Genomic DNA, 24,649 nt, shown 5'->3' on the forward strand with positions numbered 1-24,649 from the left:
AGGGACACAGGTTCGAGCCCTGGTCTGGGAAGATCCCACATGCTGCGAAGCAACTAAGCCCGTGTGCCACAACTACTGAGCCTGCACTCTAGAGCTTGCAAGCCACAACTACTGAGCCCGCGTGCCACAACTACTGAAGCCCGCGAGCCTAGAGCCCGCGCACCACAATGAAGAGTAGCCCCTGCTCGCCGCAACTAGACAAAGCCCGTGCACAGCAACAAAGGCCCAACACAGCCCAAAATAAAAAAATACATAAATAAATAAATAAATAAAAATTTGTTGTACATGTAGGAGAAGGCCTTCCAAACAAGGATGCATAAAGAACACTGTGAACCACTAGCCCAAGAGCCTAGGAATGAAATGTCCACTCTTAGCAATTCCCCAACTCTTGAACAACCCCAGAGGGAAGCAGGGAAGGGATTACTCTTTTATCCCTTCAGATGACTGTCTGCTCACATATCCCTACAGGATGAGTTCCTAGAAGGAAGCGAGCCACCCTGAGGACAGCTTTTATAGGTGGCTTGTGATACCATTCCATTGCATTGCACCCCTCCCAAGTCCTCAGATAAATGAGATAATTACTTGATTCATCTTAGGGCTGAAATTAGTCTCCTGTTGGGTAGCGACAGCCAGACTTCTCCTCCACAGAACTTCTGACAACAGATTCAGGTCCTTTGGTCTTCAGGAAAAATGAGGCCTGTCTGAGGACAGGAGAAACTGCAATCTAAGGGCAAGCTAGGAACCCCTGAGCCAGGACCCAGGAGTCAAAAGAAACCCACAATCAAACCTAGAAGGCTCGTCTCCAGCTCCCCATCTCACTACTCCTCATGAAATATTCATGTCAAGGGAGACCCAGCCCCCTCCCACCTTCAATACTGCCCAGCCGCACTGAGATGAGGTACGAGTCCCTGATAAAAAACACACCCAAGGAAGACATTTTTAACACCCACGGGCAGGAGACAAATGGGACTGAAGCAACCAAAAGGGAGAAAAAAAGCCAGAAGTACAATAAAGAACTCCTGACAGGTTCTGAACTCCTTGTAAGTTAAGAATAAATCAATCCCACAGTTCATTGAGAATCTTGCTCTCCTCATCTTCCCCACCTGAGGGCCACTCTAGAATAGGGAAGATGACCTGGCACTCTGCTGAGCCCTAGACCGCTTCTGTAGAAAGGAGGAGGGTTTCTAGAGCAAGGCCATGCTGCCCAGAGCGTGAACTGTGTTGGCCAACTGAGTGGCCCTCAACTGCTGAGGCTACTGCAAAAACTGGCCAGGAAACAGGAGCGCTATCTTGACACAACAGGATGCAACAAGGCCGACGCTGAAGAAACTATGCCACAGCCCATGAGGGCAGCGCATGTGACCCATGGCCATGGTTACTGCATGAAGCTGGGGCTGGCCCTTCTTACTGCCCAGAGGGACATCAAAAACATCACACATGATTCTATTAACTTTGTAAAGTGATGAATCAACTTGAAAACTGACAGGCTCCATTCAGCTCGCAAAACACTTCATTTTTAGGCAAGAAAGTAGCTGGATGAACTTTGGTTTGAGTCCACTTTCAGCAATTAAAAAAAAAAGGGAGGGGCTTCCCTGGTGGCACAGTGGTTAAGAATCCGCCTGGCAATGCAAGGGACACAGGTTCAAGCCCTGGTCCGCGAATATTCCACATGCCGCGGAACAACTAAGCCCGTGCGCCACAACTACTGAGCCTGCCTGCCACAACTACTGAAGCCCACGCGCCTAGAGCCCGTGCTCCAGAACAAGAGAAGCCACTGCAATGAGAAGCCCGCGTACCGCAGTGAAGAGTAGCCCCCCCTCACCACAACTAGAGAGAGCCCACAGCAATGAAGACCCAACACAGCCAAAAATAAATAAATTAAATAAAATAAATTAAAAAAAAAAAAAAAGGGAGGAGATAAAAACGTGTTATCTGATTCTACTATAGGCTTTCTGGTTGGGGTATAACAGACTCTCAAAGTCAAGTCAGTAGAGTCCTTGAGGAGAGCATACACAGAGATAAATGACTCTCTACAGCACTCTATTTGCTCTCTATTGATGGTGGGTCGTTACACTAAAGCTTCTATGTATACCGTCAAAAGGTCACACCTAAGAGGTTTCTGGAGGAGTTAGGGAAGCTGAAGTTCATTGGGGGTGAAATGATTCTCCCAACATACCCTTTCACTAAGACAAAAGCAGCAAGATTTTGCCCAGACTCAGGCCTCAACCCTTCATTTTATTTACACATAAAACCAAAGCCTCACTTTTTAAACAGTAAATCTCCCTGGAAATCAGTAAATAAGATTAAATAAGGATATAAGAAATATCCTGCCAGCAACAAACTCAGCTCTGCCCAAGAACATTTCTGAGTATCCCCAGGTGGTAACTAGAAACTCTCTTCTCAAAAAAACAAGCAACCATTTAATTTGTTAGCACCAAGTAACAGTGCCTCAGGTATTGAAAACAGTTGGAGAAAGGAGATACTAGACTTAAAGGTGTTTTCTATGTAAGAAAAGCTTCCCCCGTAAAGTGTTGAGACCTATTTTAACCATTTTTTCATAGAGGAATGTCTCAGATACATTCCACACTATTTAGGGTTATGAAACAGATTTAATGTTATAAAATGATACCCTTCCTGATAGCAAGATATTATGAACACTGCAATAACTGAAGTATGCAAATTACTTGCCTCCCTGAAATAGTACATATAACACTTTTGTGCATGTGAGTCTATGTGTTTTACTGGGGAAAGGGCCCTATCTAAATTCTCAAAGGGACCCAAGAGAGGGTCTAAAACCGACTGAACCAAGATGGGAAGTAGCCTCTGCCCCAGACCCACTGGTCCCCAGTGCTGTGATGTTCTAGGCGATGTTTTCCTTCTTGCTTCTCATGGTCTTTCTGTTTTCAGCTGTCACTTCTCACCCGCACTACTCACACCATTTTTGTGGTTTCTATCTCCCTCATCCCCTCTAGCTGCTTTTCTTCCTCTCTTCTCGCTCACATTTCTACCAGTGCTCCTTCACTTCTATTGTGAGCATAGGTATCACTTGATTTTAAAAAAAGGTGATCTGATCAGCAGACCAGTCACGTGTCTTCTAAATTGCAGTACTTGTGGTTGTTTTCATTTTTGCTCAATACCTGAGCTCTTTCCAGTTACCTTTGAGTTTGTGGGGTTTGTGGGTACCTTTGGGTTTGTGAAGATGCCAGATGTCTGACTGCTGGGGACATTATTGGAGCAAGCTTCTTGTAGATTTCAGCAAGCTGAACATGGACTTGAGACAGCAACAAACACTCATCCCCCCCCATCAACCTACGATCTACAGACTACTTTAAGAAACTTGAGGCACTTTGTCTCTTTCCCAGCTTATATGAGCATCTGAAATATCTGCATCCCCAGTCTGAGCTGGGATTTACAAGAAATATTTAGAGCTTGCTCAGCATGGCACTTTCAATCATGTTCTATAAATGGTATGCTGGTAAATGAGCTGCAAAGAAAGAAACAAGAAAATGTCACTGCTTCTCCTTTATTGGTAGATTATAGCACCGTGTCAAATGGAAAGAAGGGAGATGAGGGAGGCAGGGTAATCTCTGACTGCTGGGACATGCCAGGTGGGACATGCCAGGTGGGACATGCCAGGTGGGACAGAACCACTAAGAACCCTGGTAACTGCTGAGCCCTGGGACAAGGATGAAGTTGCAAAGCTGCTTTACCCCACCACAAAAGATAAGATGCTGGCTCCTGAAATGCCTAAACACACGGCTTTCATTTCTTACCTGTCACGGCGGCTGTCTTATAGTTTGGGGGGAAGGAGTTGGTTAGCTTTTTTACATAACTAAAAATAACAGTGCTGTGGAGGAGAGAGATATTCCCAAGAAGAGCTACAAGGGGCAGACCTCAGATAGTATAAAAATAACTGAATTCAAAAATGTATAAACATAAAGCATGCACAGAAAGGTCAGCTCTCCAAAAGTTGAAACAGATGAAACATATAAACAATAGAAAAAGTAGTCACATATATCCAAAAGGCAAGTAATAAGATTAGCAAGTAGTTGAAAAAATGGCTGAGAAAAGCCATAAACCCCTCAGTTCTCCTGTCTCTGCACCACTGTGATGTGGCTATCCATGGGTATCCACACCTGTGATCCAGAAGGATACGCCTGTCCAATTTCTTACCTCACTGCGGTCGCTGGCTGGGATGTGTGAAGGCCTTGCTTCTTCATCGAGTGGCTCAATTACTGTCACCTCCGCAAATTCCTCCACGGATCCTTGAAACTCAGGTAAGGACCTTCGTCCGTAACGCTTCCCACCTCTAACATATTTGGGCTGAGCTTCGAGAGTGCAGTCTGGGCAAGGAGACAAGAGTTGAGGCCACATTACATGACAATCTCAGCCCCTATCTGACACACAGCCTTCGGACACAGCCTCTTATACCAGCCCCAAAATAAACCACCACCGTTTGCCAGTTGCAGTGGACGTGGGCGTATATGAGCCAGTAGGTCAGATGCAGAGCACAGCTTCTAATTCCGAATGATTTATAGCACCCCGAGTATATCTCAGCATACGGTGGGAGAGATGAGGAGCCAGCAGTGAGGGATTTGTATAAAAGTAGGGAATTAAGATCAGGGCAAAGTAAGCGGTCATATTTGTTCTTCTGTTTATTAAGCTCTGTTTTGCAGACAGAGGGAACAGGAGAGGGAGGGATCATACTACCAGAGACACATTGGAAAATGGTGATAAAAAGAACACCTTATCAGCACTGTAAAGTTAGCATTCACACCAATTAGTCTGGAACACACCCCTCTAGTACCTTAATGAGTCCTTTGTTAACCATCCCACTTTCTGATCCATCAGACAAGCAGGAAGACAGAACAAAGAAACTGACACAGTGGATCCTAATCAATTAATGAGAGCTCACTGCTCATATGAAACTTGTCATCAAGATCTCATTATAAAATTAAAAGCTGTGGAATAGAATAGCAAATGCAAAACTGCATTAAGAAAATAATATATTATGTTCTTTTCTCTTCATGAGCTTCGTGTTGTACAAAATAAAAGGAATGTGCATAAGGGGAAGGTCATCTCTTGACCCTGAAGGACTTCAGCATTCAGCAGAACATGTCTCAGGTTCAGCCTTCACCACCACCACCACCATCATCACCACCAACACCACCACCACCACCATCACCACCACCAGCATCACCACCATCACCACCACCATCACCATCACCACCACCATCACCACCACCATCACCACCATCACCACCACCACCACCACCACCATCATCATCACCACCACCACCACCACCAACACCATCATCACCACCACCACCACCATCATCACCACCACCATCACCACCACCACCATCACCACCACCACCACCATCACCATCATCACCACCACCACCACCAGCACCATCATCACCACCACCACCACCATCACCACCATCACCAGCACCACCACCATCATCACCACCACCATCAGCACCATCATCACCACCACCACCACCACCACTACCATCACCACCACCACCACCATCACCACCACCACCAGCACCATCACCACCACCACCACCACCACTACCATCACCACCACCACCACCAGCACCACCACCACCACCACCAGCACCACCACCAGCACCACCACCACCATCACCACCACCACCACCACCACCACCACCATGATCACCACCAACACCACCACCACCACCATCACCACCACCATCACCACCACCACCACCATCACCATCATCACCACCACCACCACCAGCACCATCATCACCACCACCACCACCATCACCACCATCACCAGCACCACCACCACCATCACCACCACCACCACCAGCACCATCATCACCACCACCACCACCACCACTACCATCACCACCACCACCACCATCACCACCAGCACCATCACCATCACCACCACCACCACCAGCACCACCACCACCAGCACCACCACCACCACCATCACCACCACCAGCACCACCACCACCACCATCACCACCACCACCATCACCACCACCACCACCACCATCATCACCACCACCGCCACCATCACCACCACCAACATCACCACCACCATCACCACCATCACCACCATCACTACCACCACCATCACCACCATCACCAACACCACCACCACCACCACATACTAACCTTTCTCTACAATGGTAGCTTTAGAGCAATAAAATACTTCACTCATTAGAAATGTCAGCTTAGAGACACACTTTTTTTTAGCACCTTGAACAGAATTAGGAGAACAAAATATTCCATTAAAATATAAGACTGGCAATGCTTTGATTTCAGTTCTTATCACCCACATGGACATACTATCTCTCTGGAGAACATAATATGTGTTCTGTTTGGACATGACAGTCTTAACAAGGTATGTCTGAACTCAGACATGTAGATTTTTAGATGAGGGCTGTACACAGATCATCAAAACAAGGGTAATTGATTAGATAAGAACTAAATGAACAAAACCCTTCCTTTATCACCACTGAAACCATGTTAGGGGGTAGCTATTACGTTGTAGTCTCCCTGGGAGGACTGGTGATCCTGCGTGACTAACTCTGTCCTCCCCTCTCCCATGCCCTTCCTCTGGGATAAGCTTAGGTTTCACAATTGTGGTCAGAAACATCCTGAAAATGCTCAGCAAAGCTCAGAGTGAAGTATTTATGCTTGCTCTATAATTTCTAGCAATATTTATATCCAGCTTTTTCAAAGTCCCAGCCAAGTCATTTTATTAGGTCAAGCGATTCTCTTACAGGAAGTGTTCAAGCATACAAAAGTTATATTGAAAGTCGCATGCATATTTGAAGGTACCTTTTATCAGAAGACAGTGTGTCAGCTTGTGAGCATTCAGGAGCGGCCCAGACACCCGAGCTACTTGTTGGCAGCTGACACCCACAGATGCTAGTCAGATAAAAGGCAACGTAGAACCATCCTTAATTTATTACATATTCTTAAATTTTAGTGGCAGACAACAAGATACACCATTAGTGATGATGGGGGTTTGGAAAAGATTAAAGGGAAAATGTATAACGTCAGAAAATGGAACGTGGGATTTTCCCAGTATGAGAACATAAGTCATGGTCTGGGGAAGGAAGTGGCAAAGGAACTCTGAATGCATGCTGCACTTTTTCAGAGGAAAAAAAAGCAGTGGGGCAAAGCCACAGTCTTAAAACAAACAAACAAACAAAAAAACACAACCCACTGTGATTTAATCCAAAATCCACCTGTGGATGAAATAGTTCCCTAGTTATTTACTACTAAATATTTCATGCTGTGTAGGGAGCAGTGGTAGATTTGAAATAGCTCTTTTTCTAAGCAATGAAAGATAATAGACTGTGAAACATTAGGGGTCCTGTGGAGTTCTGGTTTATTTATACACTTACTTATTTTTGCACTGCCAGGAACTTTAAATTAATTCTTAAAACTCGAAGTTAATATCTTTCACAGAATGTACATACATCACAAAGTCAATTTCTAGAGAAATCTATTAAAATGTAGAATCTTTTTGAATAAAGATATTAGCACAAAGGAAAAAATGGGGCATTAAAGTTTCCTCATAAGAAATTTCACAAAACTTCCATACAATAAAGAATTACACTAATCACACCGATTACAAATAGCTATATTTTAGACTTGAACACACTCATACAGCCTTCTTTTATTTCGAGCATCAGCCTCATTGTATTTACAAGATAAGAAGGGGAAGAAAGACATTAAAAGTAAGGAGATCCAGAGAGAACATTCATGGTCAACAGCCATTGTTGTGCTAAGCCTTTGAAAACTCCAGCCTTCTCCTTATGAATCTCAAGCAGGGCTTTACAAGTGCACAGCAGCAGTTCACCAAACAGGAGGCCTTAGTGGGGATTTCAAGACACTCTTGCTCCCCCAGATTAAAGAATGCCTTACCCCTCCTTTACCATGCCCAACAAAGACTTGCCAAACCACAGCCCTGGGGCAAAGTTTCTTTACTTTATGAGCACATCCAGATGTAATGTATGTATTTCAGGGGTTTATCCTGGAACAATTTTATCTATGCCAGATAATATAGGGTTATTTAATTTATTAAGAAATGAAATTATTTACATACAGCTTCCTTTAACATAAGTGTAAGTAACTGCACCAATCATGAGCTCCAAGGAGGGACATGAAATGCCAGTGGAAAAAAAAAAAACAAAATAAAAAGGACTGCTTGTACTTACAGTATTTTATTTCCTTGAATGTATATTTATGATTCTACCTGGATTGTCAAGCTTCTGAGCCATTTCCCCTTCTTTCCTGTTTTCCATTTTCCCTATTTGGCATCACTACATAAAAATACAAATGAGCTTTGAAGGAAAGCAGACAAGCCCAGCCTGCCCAGAGGAGTCTTAGACTCCTGGAGCCCCTGGAGAGCTCACAATGAGATGCACCAAGAAGAGAAACTCCAGAGGTGTGATAATGTTCACTTTCCAGAATCAGGATGAACCACAGTGCACATGCATGACTTGTGACCAGAAGGTCTTGCACTTATAATAAAAGAAAAATTGAAATTCAATGTTAATGAGAATGACCACTCGGAACAGGCCAGCTGCAGGCAGGGAAAACAACCAGCCACCCACCTGTGCCTCCGCCTCTCCCTCCCTTCCCCCCTCTAACTGAGCAGGGCAGTTCACGCTCTGTACTCTCTCCCAGAACTGCCCCAGCCACCTGTGTGACGTGGATGGCCACTTGGAACACTCAGTTCTTCCAATGACCAAAGGCAGAGCAATGAGGACCCAAGAGGAAGCTGAAATCGTTACCCAAAAACCTAAACACTCTTTATTCCATCAATGCTTTTCTTGAAAAACACAAGGCTTAGGGACATGGGATGAGGTGCCATCCTCAGCACATACATGGGAAGTTAAAGGAGAGTTTCAAAGATGCACTCCAGTATTAGGTGGATTCATTTAACTTATATTTATCAGACACCTGCCATGGGCAAAGCATTCTGTTGTACTTGTTGAGGGATAAGATGGATATTTTATCACTTTTTGATTCAAACTTCCCTGTCTGACCTGAGGATACCTCCAGGATGAAGAAGAAAGCCCTGCCTTTATGGTGCTGATCTTCTTGTTTTGGAATTGCTCATGTAGACCCCCTTGCTTTCTACTTCCCTTCCTGCCCCATTTCGTTAACCTGGGAAATCATTCCCAGAGACCCCACCCCCTTCCAAAGGACCTGGGCACAGGGGGATCATCCGAGGCCCTCTATACTACATTTCTGCTGAACTCATGGGATTCCTGAAACCCCTCTGAAAATAAGGAGTCAAAAATGAAGCAGGTGTAAACCTCAGGACAAGCCCCCCACGAAGCTTCCCTGGAAGAGGCAGTCACGCAGCAAATGAGCACCACCAGCCCCACTGCACCTCCCACCTCTTCGCCTACTCTGAACGCACCGTTGCACAGGGCTTACACAGAGTGCAAACCCACACCTGATACTAAATAAGAGAAAAGGGAAGAAACGAATCAAAGGGAAGACCAACAGAGAAGGAGACAGAAAGAGAGATTGAGACCAATAGCAAGGGAAGGGGGTGAGGGTCAAAAGACAGGCAGAGAGCTGGAGGCCTATGTGGGGATGGGGGAGGGGAAGCAGGAGAAACTGATGGATTGGGGACCAACAGGTAGGAGAAGAATGGAGTGAGGGGCCAAGAAGGAGAGGAGAGGAGGGTGGAGGTGAGTTAGAGAAGTGGAAAGAAGAAGGGATGGGGAGGGAGATGTCCCAAGGAAGCGAGGGGAGAAGAGAAGCCAAGAGAGAATGAACGACATAAAAAAAGACACCCGGAAAGCCTTCGGACACTGTCGGCCATTCCTTCTGCTTCCCAGTGTGCCCCGCCTCTGCAGGGACCGTCGGCAGGCAGGCTCCTCACCCCAACACTTTGTGTGCACACAGCCCTTGCCAAGGCAGCTGCTTCCCAGCCACTAGCACCCCACTCCCCAATCATGCCTCTCTTCCAGAATCTTCACACGAGATGCAGATGTCAACTGGAGCTTTCAGGCCCTCCCTGGATGCAATGACAGAATTTTAGGAGCAGTCTTCACGTCAATTCTTACCAGTCTGAGTGATGTTTCCTGCAGGAACACAGGGGCTTCTGGGCACAAAGGTAATAAGGTGGCTCTGATTAGCCTTGCCTGGAAGGGAAGCGTCGAGGGGAAGGTTAGCACCCCGCAAGGGTGCTGAGGATGGTGGATGGGTGTGGTCTGGCAAGCCCCAGGGCTGACTGGTCTGATCAGATGGTCTATCTAAGCCCTAGAGCAGGTGAAGGTCTGTCAATAAGAAAAACTCTCCGAGTTGATAATGATGATGTGATTGTCCCCCAACCTTCTTCCCAGGAGAAGCCTGCCTGCATCTTGAGCCATTTGGGTGATAAAGGCAGAGATTCACTTATCACCTAACTGAATCCTCCCCATCGTTCAAGGCTCAACTCAAAACTCATCTCTTTCAAGTAACTGCTTGGCACAAGTTTCATGGAACGTTTTTTTCTATGAATTTAGTGCAACCCACACAGTTGATAGCTCCCGATTTAATAACGATCATGGTCATATTTTTCTAAAAGCATTTTGCATGTTAGAATCACCTACCCAGCTGGACTGAATGCTTTCCAGGGCAGCAGTGCTTCATGGAAAGAGCCTGTGGGCTCTGAATTCAAACAGACCTGGACCCTCTGTCCTTATCAAGGTGAGGAGTACCTAACATCCTGAGGCTTGGTCTCCTCATCTGGAGGAAGGGAAAACAACAGGAGTTCCATGGGGCAAGGTCACTATTCTGTCAGGTAGCTCCTGCCCTGGATAGTGTCCTCCCACCCAGACTCCTGGGGGTCAGCGGCAGCTCAAAGCCAGCAGAGCAGAGTCAGGGAGAGGCTCACAGCCCCCAGTCCTGCAGTAGATTCCCTGACCTCATTTGTTGCCATGGGTAAGATTACTGGCGAACACACAGTGACGACATCCAGTCTGTCATCTCAGAAACTGAAGCTGCCTCCATCTCATTCATGCCCTAATTTTCTCTTCCTTGTCATCTCCTTTCCCTTCATCAATGGGCTGACACAAGAGGAGACACCAATTCTCTAAGACTCCCTGTAGAAAACTACCATTTTCATGTCCCCAGTTTGGAAACCTTCTCATACACTGGAATTGAAATAAACTTACATCAGCACAACTCCCAAGCAAACTGTTTCATTATCAAAATTCTCACCAGCCCTATTTATTTAATTTTAAATAACAGGAGTATCTTTTTTGCACATACACATATTTTTAAAAGAGTGCCTTTTTACTCCTTGTAAGATCATAACAATAAGTATTCTTCTATAGGACAGCTGAATAGTTGCTTAGTCTTTGATTACACAGATACATCATAATTTGCCTAACCAAAATACACTGTCAAATATTTATTCTTGAGATATATAGTTTTTTTATTATTATTTTTTTTTTTTACTATTTTAAATGACTATCCTTACACACACATCTTCATGCACATCCATAATTATTTCCAGAGCATAAAATCTGAGATTGGCATTGATTGGCCAAAGGCATTTTTATGGTACTTATTGTTTTACATAAGTCTAGGAAGGTTTTATCATTTTACATGAGCACCAGTGGGCGTGAGTGTTTCCAATTCCCTCTGACCTTAGGAAATGGGTCCTCACACCCTCTTTTGATAGTGGTGGTGGTTAGTGGTAGTGATTTTACCTTACTTTTAATTTTTGAAGAAATTTTCTGGTGCTCACTGTTAGCGTCTCATACATACCAAAGGAACCGAGGACTAAGCCCTTACTCAACCAGAGAGAGGACATGAGAACATGCCTGTTGGGCCATCTGTGTATATCTCCTAAAAACAGGGTCCTCAGCCAGAGTTCAGTTCAACTCTGAATACAGCTGCAAACACAAATCTTCAATCACTGCAAACCAGGATCTAGCCCACTGTCTGGCCATGAGACCTGCCTTGCTGAGTGAATGAAGAGATATTTGCTTATTATATTTATAGCTTCCCCAAATATAAGGAAAATAACTAGAAATAGGGCAGTTTCTGGAACTAGTAATGTTTATTACCAAAAAAAAGAAAAAAAAGAAAAAAAAAAAAGAAAAAGAGAAAGAAAAAAACAATCATCTGCCGTGCCTTTTTTTCTAATGATTTGGTTTTTCCAAACCTGAGTTTTCCCTCACCAAATAAACAAAGGAAAGATATTTTACATTAACCGCACGAGGAAAAGAAAGAGCTTCCTGCATTATGCTAACATCTACTACAGAACACAAATCTACTGTAAGATGCATCAAACAAGGACAAAATCTCTGGAGAACAGATCCAGACAGCATGTTGGTGCCATGTAGCTTAGAGCCTGTGCCAGCATTTCCATTATAAAAATCCTATCATCCAAAGCCATAGCAAACTGAATAAGTAACTAATAATTAAGGTGTCCTTCTCTTATTCTAGGAAAATAATTTCAAAATTAAATTGTACACATAGACATGAGGGAGCTATGCCATCGGTGATGTTAATCAGTTTGGAATTCACAAAGGACTCTCTACATCCCCAACGCATTCTTCTGACCTTATCTGAATTTCAGTACTTTTCATTGTGTATTATTGTTGTTACTATTGTTGTTTTAGGGAAAAAACTCTCTCCTAAGAGTCTTAGAATCATACACATCAGCGTTAAAAAGATGCTGAAAATCATCTAGTTCGTACCCTCTAATTTTAAAAATAAAGACACTGTACCGCAGAGATGTTATAAATGGCACAACCCAAGACTATGTAAATAATGACTTAATTCCATCTCCTCTGACATCCTATTATAGCTTTGTTTTTGTATTATTTATATATAACTGTCTTTTATTAGAAGAATATGAAAGCATGAACTATACTGGGCATTTGTCCTTAGGAAGCAGACCCTTATAGTGTCAATTTATGTTGGGTGAAATTTTATAGAAACACAAAGCTAGCTTTCTCATAAATGTAGATATCATTTAGATATTAGGAGACAATACAACTGAATCTTGGAGCTGAATGGATTTTAAGTATTTTCCAGTTCAACTACTTTCACATATGCGGCAACTGAAGACCACAGAGGTTGTGACGTATAAGGCCACCTAATTAGAGGAGCAGGGCCAGTATTTTGTAACTCCTGGTTCAAGGGTCTTTCTATCTAATCAAGCTGGATTTTCTATATTATAGTCAGGTGCAACATCTGATATTTTTAACTTATAAAAATCTTGGATGTTATAAAATATCAATTCATGACCCACTCAACGTCTAAGGCTGTGCATGATGGCCCTATTTTTGCAGTCACCTTCCATAGTTTAAGGGTAACCTTTTCTCTCAAAGTCCAGGAGGTCCACTGATTTGAAAAGGCAAGACAAAAATACAACAGCCCTGGCCCCTTACGGTAGAAGATGAATTAAGTACTGAACAGCCAAATAATGCTGAGGACACAGGCATCCCTGTCACTAATGATCAGGGGAAACTTGCTCTTATTTGCTCCTTCCTTCTGCCTCTGGCCGCTTGTCAGAATCTTTCTGGCCAGGCGGCACTGACTGAGGACTGTTGCCCCCAGCTCATCCATCTGAGGGTAAACATCCTTAAGCCAAGGCCTCCTGGAGTCCCATCCCTTGGTGATACAGCATCAGCATCCTTCCCTGCTACAATCTGTGAGACTTCAATTAAGTCACATCCCTCTTTGAGCCTCAATTTGCTCATGGATAAAATGGCAGCATTTGCTCCAGCCCTGCAATCATATGGTCTATGATTTAAGGGATAGCTATTTTCATAAAGGGGAAGGAGGGGCAAACTCAAGTGGCCTTTTGATACACAGCATTTGAGTCCTTATCCTTCTTTCCCTGTCTCTCGCCAGTCAAGCCAGGCAGCCTATGTGGGTGGAGTCACATATTCGAGTGGGTGGGAGAACATTTGAGTGGAAACCAATGCATGATCCCCAAAAACAACTGGAAGGGCCAGGGAGCGATGGGCAAAAGACAGAAAAAGCAGAGATTCTCAGGAACAAAGAAGGAATGACTCCCAGCCTCATATGAGATAAAACACTCTTAAGGCACAGGCTCAATCCTAGATTTTATGCTGCCAGGCCAAACGTTAGGAAGTCGCATACATGCTGGATGAAATGCTATAAGTACTTTGCTGCTTCATTACACTGATTTGGGGCAGCTCTGTAACAAAGGTTTGCTGCACCCCACCCAAAGGATGGAGCACACGGTGAACTATAAAAATCCCTCTGCGTGTCCCCCTGGAAGATTTGTCCAAATGATGGCCTCAGCCTGCATAGCACTGACGCATATACATCACTCTGAAACTACCGCCTGGAGCTGAATTCATAAACCTTACTTCCGAGCTGTTACCAAGCTCAGCCAGCCATTGTCTACCTCCCCATTATTCAGAGCCCTCTATGGGGCACCCTTCGCATTTGTGGTCACATCAATCTGTACATTTATTAGGACACTTTTCTGGCAGGGGACAGGACAGGTTTTGAAGAAAGAGCAGCAAAAGGACCACGTGGTCTAGTGGCAGCACTGCCCATCCCAAACCCATATGATGGGAAAACAGAAGAACACGGAACTTAAGCTTATGTTACCTATGCTCATATGAAATAAAACAGATGTGGTAGTGTCACCATAGCTCTAGTCAGGGTCCCTAGATCTTGCACTACTGTTATCAAGATGACAACCTTGGGGCTTCCCTGGTGGCACAGTGGTTAAGAATCCGCCTGCCAATGCAGGGGACATATGGGTTCGAGCCCTGGTCCGGGAAGATCCCACATGCCACGGAGCAACTAAGCCCATGCACCCCAACTACTGAGCCTGTGCTCTAGAGCCCGCGAGCCACAACTACTGAAGCCCGTGTGCCTAGAGCCCGTGTTCCACCACAAGAGAAGCCACCACAATGAGAAGGCTGCGCACCGCAGCGAAGAGTAGCCCCCGCTCGCTGCAACTAGAGAAAGCCCGCGCACAGCAACGAAGACCCAACGCAGCCAAAAATAAATAAATTAAGTAAATAAATTAAAAAAAAAAAAGATGACAACCTTGATTTTACATTTTTATTTATTTATTTATTTTTGGCTGCGGGATCTTAGTTCCCTGACCAGGGATTGAACCTGGGCCCCAGCAGTGAAAGCGCCAAGTCCTAATCACTGGACTGCCAGGGAATTCCCAAGATGACAACTTTAAGAATGCAAAACTGCCAATAAAATGTGAGACCCCATAAGAACAAAAGTCCATGTTCCAGCAGTGGTCACCTACAGAAATTCTACTTTTTGTCTGGAAAATCTCTAGAATGCAATAACCTCCCTCCTAGGCTCACTGGGGGCTTGCAGAGAGCTCTGGAAAGCCTCAGAGTTGGCAATAACCTTAGCAAAAAGGGGGAGACTCAATATGGAATCCAAAACACTGCTACATGCAGAGTTCATACATATGACACAAATCTGGAGCATTTCAGAAGGTACAATGAAGAACTAGATCACCAGTGAGGATAAGACATGAGTTCCCACGTGTGCTTCTTCTAAATAGGTCACACTGAATGACTCCTTATAGGGACAAAATGTCAATGATTTCTCCTCAGTCTCAAAACTGGACTATATTTTTAGTGTTCTCTTTTTTCGTGAGCAACTCTATGGGTTAAAACACTGGTAAAATCTGTAGCCACCACCACAATCAAGATATAAAACAGTTTCATCACCCCCAAAATTCCCTTGTGCCCCTTTATAGTCAACCTCTAATCCTAGCCCCTAATAAACACTGATTTTTTTTTATAAAACCAGACTGTATTATAATATAAATTTCAACACTGTTTTAGACTTCCCCTTAAATATTTACCATATTTCATTGATTCTAAGACATAACCTCCCCACACACACCCCTAGATTAGAATATTCTGAAATTATTATGTGTCTTACAATCAATGGCATTTTACCATTATAATTGAGAATAATTTTTCTTTTTAGAGGTATATAAAATAATGATGTGTCATAATCTATGGTGCCTTTAAAAAAATCAGTGAAGTATAATATTAAGTTTTTTCATTTCATAACATTCATTGGATACTTCCTATGTGCTAATCATCCTATTAGGGGCTAAAAATACAACAATGAACAAACGTGGACCATAAGGAACTATCACTCGAGAGGAGATAGAAAAACAATTATAATATAATGTGATAAGGTCTGTAACAGAGGGCTATCCACTCAGTGGGACTGAATAAAATTATCTCTTCATTGGCCAACCTTCTTCTTTCAGACAAAGCTCCCCCCCAGTTCATCCTGTTCCTCGTTCACAGGAAATGAGGAGGGAGGAAGTACCATTCAGCCCCACTCTGCTCATTCCTAGAATGAGTTTTGGCCACACCATCTGACACATCTCCTAGGAACAATCCAGTGATTTCTTCCACAATTCGCTGCTGTGGTAGAGAAGGCTCATCTTAGTGTGCAACAGCTGCAAGGCTTTTATGACCATGTCAAAAGACCAAAAATAACCACTCAATCTGTGGGAAGCGGATGCCCCAAAGCTTTCACAGACATGCTTCAAGGTCCCCAAATTCTTCCCTGGACAAATTTTAAAGCAGAAGGAAGAGAGGAAAAGTTAGTGTCCTTACCTGGTTCTTGAAAGTGTTCTTCATTTGATAGAGTTCTAGACAAGATAAGTATTAATGCTTCTTTAAATTGGTCAAAATGCACCTAAAAATAAACAATTCAAAAGAAATTCAAAATAGTTTCCAGAGCCTTAAGGAAGCAAACCCATCTACAAGGTTCCAGAACCATTTGTTAGCATCTGACAGCCTTGAAGTGAGCCATATAACCTGTTTTTGTTCCCTTTTTTCTTCATTTCTTTAAAGCACTAAAGGGAAAATGGGCTGATCATTTTACACGCCAGCCTCACCAACACTAATATCAATATTTAGTCAACCCTGAGGGGGAAAACTACACAGCAAAACCCTCTTTATAAACTCAGAAAAAGATAGGTTTTGAATTCTTAGCTCCTTTAATTTTTCTAAACAAGACCAGAAGAGAAAGATGTTAGGTTAGGTACTAGAAAAAACTTTCCAAGTAAATGATCCTCTGTAACAATGTCCCAAAGATGCTTTCATCTCTTAAGATATTCTAGAAGAGAGTAAACTACCTTTCGAAGATGACTTGAAATACAGTCTTGCCTGAGGCAGGAATATGTTATATATTTATCTCCCAAGGCCCCTGTAATTCTATAAACAAATAGAAATCAATAGCAAACACAAAGAATAAAAGAACCTTGGGAAGCATTCTGCCGACTTCTTAAACATACAATTACCTTGACTGAAGTAGGAAAGAACCTGAGTTTCACTTAAGTGAATACTCAGAATTGGGATATTACTTTGGTTAAAGGGATAAAATAGTTTTCTTTATGGTCAAGTACATTCTTCTATAACTTAAATTTACATGATCTCACCATGCGACAGAAGGGAGAGATGGTATTTCTTCTCATCATAATTATAGTTTAATAACGTGGTGCCTATTTATACAGAACCCTGTATGTAACTACAAAGTTGATAAATTTATAACTTGTGCTGCTATGGGTCTCTTTAGACATCATTACAAAACGTTGCCTGGGAGATTAAATATAGTGATAGATTAAAAACCACTTCTGAATTAAACGTGGAAAAGCAGCAAACCTTGTTAGTTATCTAAACAACGAAGGAAACCAATCATATGTCTTATTCATGCAAATCAGTGCAAAGGAGAGGAATCCACTGAGATTCATATGTCATAAAATAGCATATGCTTGCAATTTACCACTCTCTCCCAAAGAATATGTGATTTCTCTACCACATTCATTTTGATTACTTGAAACTGCTTTCTAAAATCGTATTCCTTTAGATCACACAGACTAAAAATCAGCATATTTATGGAGCCAGAGCGGAAGTCTGTTCAGGAAGGGAGGGCATCTGCTAAAGAGCCAGGGTGGTACAGTCAATGAAGGACTAGAAGATTACAGAATTATAAACTGTGCTAATTAGGTTTCATAGCTGATGAATCACAGAAAAGCCTGGGCTAGGAAGGAGAACTAGGTTCTGCCAGAGTCAGAGGTGGGCTTCAGGCACCGTGGCATCCAGCTTCAGTTACCGGGGGCAAGGCCATCTTCCCAACCAGCCAGCCCACAAACAGCACATACCCAAGCCTCTCCCACTCAGGGGCATCTCCCACCCTGGCATCTACTATTTCCTACCGGAATCATGCTTTCCTCTTAGGGTGGGCAGGAGAAGGGTGAGGAGTGAAAGCTCTAAGCTGGGGCAGCTGGGTCTAGGTCCTGACTCTGGCTCAGCCACTGTGAATTGGCTCAATTACCAAACCTCTCCAAGTCTTAGTTTGTTCCAATTGAAAAATGGGATGGCTAACAACTCATCTTTATGATTCATTCAACAGATATTTATTGGGCCACTGCTATGGGCCAGGCCCTATCCTAGGCCCCGGTGATAGAGCCGCCATGGAGCGTATAGTCTCAGGAACTGTCACAGGGAATAGGGCAGGTACTGCTAAGGGCACTGCATGTATTTTATGTTATTTATACTACCGCCTCCCTCATAGTGGCTTTAGGGAGATAAAATGAGAGTTATGTAAAGTGTCTAGAACTTCCTGGGACTTCCTACGTAGTCAGCAAGTGGTAGTTAACACTACTAATAGGACTAGTAATGGGGGTGACTGTTCTCACCACTTTCACAGAGAAACGGGGCCATATCTCAAGCAAAGCAACTGGCCATGAGAGTGACCCAACCAGCCAAGTGGTAGGGCGGGGGTGACAGCAGGAGGCCCAGGAGCCTGCCTCCCCCCCCGAACCTGGGCAGCTGGCCAGCATCAGAGAAATGGATCCGGTCTGCTGTGTTTAGGGACCCCAACTCCGAGATTCTCCTCTCCCTTAGGGTATCAGTGGACATGACCCGAATGAAACCAGAGTCCCTCACTGCCACAGTTAATGAGTTGAACAGAAGGAGGGCTCCTGTTTCAAAAGGGATGTGGTTGCCTTGAGACTTTCACATCCTTTATATCTGACTCTGTGGGTCTCTGCTGGGTCTCCTCAACGTGTCAGTTTTGATAGAGGTCATTGGAAAGAGCCCTTCGGAATTTAGTCCTAACATAGCTCAACTCGCTGAGGATTAGCCGTGCAGGTCACTCAGGGGTTTCTGTATCTCAAGTTTACTTCCCGTACCCTCCAAACATGACAAAGACGTCTATAACCTGGAAGTTAATTCTAACCCACTTCTAAGACTTTATTATACCAGATTCAAGGGACACTTAGGCCTCATACAAACACACCCACTTCTGAGACAGTATGTACCTCACTGACATAGAGGTTGCTTCTCTCTCAGCCTCAGTCATCTAGAGCATGGCAGACAATCGGGAAGCGAACAAGTGGTGTCCAAAGCTGAGGAAGGTGTCATAAAGCCCACTCGCTCTTCTTGTAGAATATGCCCTGGAACTGACTCAGAAGCTATTTCTTCTCACTCTACATGATTTATTATCAGCTTCATTTTCCTGCTTCCCAACCCCCCTACAGATTAGAAACAGCAACTAAAAGACAGGGACACTTCAAGGTAAGTACAAGAAGTAGCTACTGACATACTGGGATTGAGAGAAGACATTAACTATCCCCCCTCGAACAAAAGTAAAGTATAATTTTTTACACTTAAAAAAAGTTTAAATTTTTAAAAACACATACGCACTCAAAACCTAATAGGCTGGGGTTATTTAGTATTGAGGCAAGGATCTACGTGCTGCTAAATAAATCCTGAGGGTATTGTTCTTATAATACAGAAGAATAACTGATAGACCAAGAAGATTTTAAATGATCAAGAATAACCTCATGATGTTTATTATACTATTTGTTAGGGTAAAACTTTAATAAAATTTTCTCAATCCCCAATGGTTAACCCCTTTTTTATTTTTTTAAAGTTTGCCACTAAATGGGGTAAGAGATCCAGTTATTAGAAAATTATATTAATGCGAGTTCTGGGAGCATTATTGTAGGCTCATTCTTTCCTGGACATTTGGCCAGTTGAATCTCACAACATCCATGAGAGACGGTCAAGGCAGGCATCCCTCCTTTGAACTGAGGGGAGAGAGGCTCAGAGAAGGCATGTGCCTTGCCCAAGGCCGCCTGTCTTGAAGTGATAGAGTTACCGGGAGAACTGAGGCCTTCCGAATGGACTCATCGAAGTCCAGCCACCCTGCCTGCCCCAGGCCCTCTTCACTCCTGGTCTGACCTCTCAGGGAAATCCCTCTGCTGCTCCAGGTCAAATCCTCAACTTTACACAATGTCACCAGGTACAAAGTAGGACACTGGGGCCTCAGAGGACACAAGAGCAAGAGAATATATAACCTCTGCCCTCAAGGGGTTTATCCAGATTCTAGAGTGTGGGAGGGTGGAATGGGGAAGAAGAGAAGAAAGCTGATCAGGAACTATAATACAAGGCAGAACCTGGCAAATGCTTTGAGAGAGACAAAAAAGGCTGGTAGGGGTCTCTGATAAATGAGCATGTCCTAGTAGGCCAGCAGGGAGGAAAAGAGGGACAGTTTTGTGACATTCGACTTCTCCAAGATATTCACAGGCAGAGCTTAAAGGTTTCCAAAATGGACTTAGGATGTATTAAATCAGCCACATTTTAGAAGGAAAAAAATCTACAAAAAACTAAACATGATTACTAACTCAGGGGTTCTTCATAATCCAGCAATGTTTATCTGGGTGACACCCTTCTTCCCCCACAAAAAGAATCTAAAAATCCAAAACAAAAAACCTGGCAAGCTGATCAAAAAACAATTGGAGCAGCTTCAAGTCTTAAACTGACCTTTATTTTCCTTCTTGTGAGGGCAGAGACCCTGGACCCTCTGCTTTAAATAGCAGTAAATTCCACATTTCAAGAGAGTTCTCTAATAGAGGCAGGTGACCACTATTTTCCATCAATGCTCATGAATACAGATGGGGCAGAAAAGCCCCTCAGGGCACAACCCAGAACCAAAACGTGAATAAACGCCCTCTATTGTGAAGAAATGCACATCAGTGGGCTCACTCAGTTCAGTCCCTGTAATTTTTAAGTACCATTTTTTCTCCTCCAAGGGAGCGTCACTATTGTATTCTGTTAAAATTTAGAAATCTTCAGAAGTATACAGTGCGATTAAATCTCACATGGTAACCAGCTTTCGAGAGCCATGCATACCTTGGTTGGTACCCCCTCATTTGAATAATAATTGCCGCCATTCATTTTACAAGCATTCCTACACCTTGTATGCCTCAAAGGGCAGTTTGCAGCAATGGGAAAATTACATGACTGACTAAAAACACACATGACATTTAAACTAAATTAACAGGAAGACTAGTTAAGTCTGATATTTTTTGTCATGTGTCACCACCGCTTAATAGAAATTTACCTAATCGCTTTTCCTCTCCAAATTTCATAGGAATTTCATAGCTTTTTGAGAAACATAATTTGCCTTTCTGAAAAACTAATTTAAGCTCAGCGTAAGAAACAAATTCTATTTCAAACCACACACAAAAAACCCTGTAACAGGAAGTAGAATGAGGAACTTAACGTTGCATAAAATCATCTCGTGCAATCATGGAGATCAGATGCATACGGTTTCCCCATGTGTGCAGGCAGCACGTCAAACAGACCTGAGATGAGAGGGCTCAAGCCAGCGTTCAACAAAGTGAGCTTATTAGACCAGACAAAGGCCCACGTAACTCTCATCACACTTAGGAGGTTTGCAGCTATTAATACACAGGGAAATCAAAGAAAGGACATTCAAAACATTAAGTGTTAGCTAAAATGGGTATAGAAATATGGACTCACCAGAAGGTCAATGTAGAGGAAAATAACATTGACAGCATTATGCAAAGAGAAATGACACAGAAGAACAAAGAGACATGGTTTCATAATGAAAGATACAGTTACAAATGTTTTCTTCTAAATACAGCATTTGGGTTATTGCAGCTTAGTAGTCATTTACTGCAGACAATGTGGAGAGAGGCAAAGGCCATTTTAAGAGGTGGGTTTGTAAAACCTAAAGTGACTGTGTGAAGTTGTACTCCAAGATGGATCCAAGGAGCCCGGCCTACAGATAGAAACAGATGCAAACCACCGCCACACAAGAGACTTGCTAGCAAATCTGTTCCCTACTCTAATGAGCTTTCTCAGAAAATCATTCCTGGGGAGTCACCATTTATCAAAAAAACCACTCTCAGTGTGTAAGAGATGGAGGGGGGCAGTGTACAGGGAGACACAGGACACAGTAGTTAACTGTGTTCCTGGCTCCTAGATGGGCCTTTGATACACATGCTCTAAGTCAACCTCATCCCAATCTTATAGGGAGGGTATTATTTTTCCCATTATAGAGATGAAGAAACTGAGGCTCAGAGTATTTAAGATAATGTACATACATGGCTAAAAAGTGACAGGAGTCACTACTTGCATCCAGGTCTGATTCAAAGACTGCTCCAATTGCATATGGCATCCATGTGGTGGGGGAGGGAGTTTGAGGATGGGGGTGGGTTGCAGGGGATGGAGAATGAGATTCATATTTTCATATGTGGAGTCTTAGGAGGCTGTGGAGACATGCATTCAAACTCAGGGACTGGGAAATCTGGGTTCCCATCCTGATGCTGCTTCAAAGGAGTTGCCTGACCCCAGACAAGACACCAGACTTTTTGCAAGTTCTGGGTTCTAGGCTTCTCTGTCATACAGATGAACACTGAAGTCTAAAATCTGTGCTGGACACTGAAGCACTTTAAATCCCCTCCATCCAAACAAGAAGCTACTCATAAAAGTATAAATGGAATACTGCAGAAATCTAATGAGCATTCCTGATCATACTTTCTCTGGTGAGAGTGACAGTCATTACTGAAATAAAGTAGGTAGAGAAGAACAGCCATTTAGCACTTGCTCATACCTCTTGTTGAGAGTAGAAGGCCTTCCCAACAGGCTGCTGGAAGGCCAGCCCTCCCCTTTGCCCTTGCTTTATGTCAAACTAAATACCTTGTGAGGTTCACAGTATACAACACCAAAGTCAATTTTGCAGTGAGGTTGACAAGAAAGTGTTAATAAAGAAAAGAAGCAAGTCTTGCAGCCTCTTAATCAGAAGGTCTTTTTGTCTATAAATGTGAACTATAGACCCTTAGGAGTTCAAATCAACCCCACAGACTCACAAGACCAAAATGGAATTAGAAAATATTCCTCACTGTTTCAGGTTAAACAGTAAGAGAGATGGCAAAGATTCAGACATTTAAGAGATGTAATGAGAAATGTTCCCACCTTTCCCTCCAACTCATTCAAAAAGCCCAGATCAATAATATGAAACAAGAGCATGAACACGGGGTGGTTATAAATAGGCACTGTTTGATGATCAAGGGTAATTTTGCACATAGAGAACAAGTACAAATAATCACCACCAGAAAGTACTGCTGTACTTATGATTCACTTTTCAAACAGTTAAAATGTATGTAAGTGAAAGAAATCTTAAAAAGCTGAATGAAGTGGAAACAAACCAGCAAATCGCCATATACAATTAATCATGATGTTTATAAAAGAACACAAGCACTTGAAAATGAAAACTGCAAAAGCTGAGTGGAATTATATATTTGTACAGTTATCAAATTTTAATACAAAAAATTCCAAAGTGCCTTTGATGACCAAAGTCCACACACCTACGGGACTCTTTGGAAGCCAATGGTAAGTTCTGCTACCTCGCGGCTTGTTCTGATTCTAAAGAGTGTCAAGAACATGAGATATGTCAGCATCTAGATTCATATTAAAGCAGGGAAGCTCAGGGGATGGGGGGGCAGCTTTGTGTCAAAGTTAGTATATTCAATAAGGAAAGGAAAATGTATTTCTAAAGCTGGACCTAACTAAAGGCTTCAACAAAACCAAGGTAAATTATCATCTTTAGGTTCTGATTTCTAATACAGGAAATAGAGAGGCATGTGGAAACACTTCCTTTAAAAGGCACAATAAACAGGAAGCACCTACAACTGGAATCAATTGCTTGGATGGAAACTTGGTTCAATAAGTGAGCTAACATGGTTCCCTTTCTTAAATGTTTGTAGTATTTACTCCCAGTACTATTCACCTGCCAGGAATGTTACCTGACCAGACTATAAGTTCCTCAGTGTTTCAAGGAATCCCTTGTCTTGGGGGTCTGACCCACCTGACAGGTGCTTAACTGATGACAAAGATATGAATGGAGTTCTTTTGATAACCTAGTAGGAAACACCTACCAGCAATGTCCTCTTTCCTTTAAATCAGTGATGCACAATCTCTGGGCATTTCAAACATTTATAGGGTAACCACCATGCTCAGGGGAATATGGTTTCAAGTTATGAAGCAAGATCAGACAGATTAATTTGAGGGTAAATGGCCCATTAGTAAAATGCATGAAAATGGCAAGTCGATTTAAGTTACTTTCCTTGACAACCATCATAAGAAACATTAGGCTTTAAAAAAAAAAAAAAAAAAAAAAAAAAAGGACAAGAAGTTATGAAAGATGGATCTTAAGATAAAGAATAAACAGATAATATTCATATTCTTAGTTGAGGGGGAAAATGCTTTTTACCTTATTTCTTTTTCAACAAAAAAGATTAATTCAGCTTAATACCAAAGGAGGTAAAACT

At 43.0% G+C, this 24,649-nt stretch overlaps 1 protein-coding gene across 1 annotated transcript in view; it reads right to left on the reverse strand.

Annotated features, from left to right (window-relative positions):
- Positions 1-24,649, reverse strand: part of NIN (ninein) — a 100,124-nt gene that overhangs the window by 63,810 nt on the left and 11,665 nt on the right. The window contains 2 exon segments of the mRNA XM_059914202.1: positions 4,174-4,343; positions 16,617-16,698. Of these exon segments, the coding sequence (XP_059770185.1) occupies positions 4,174-4,343; positions 16,617-16,698 (252 nt within the window).

This window comes from Balaenoptera ricei, chromosome 2 (genome assembly GCF_028023285.1).
Source record: "Balaenoptera ricei isolate mBalRic1 chromosome 2, mBalRic1.hap2, whole genome shotgun sequence".
Classification (NCBI taxonomy): domain Eukaryota; kingdom Metazoa; phylum Chordata; class Mammalia; order Artiodactyla; family Balaenopteridae; genus Balaenoptera; species Balaenoptera ricei.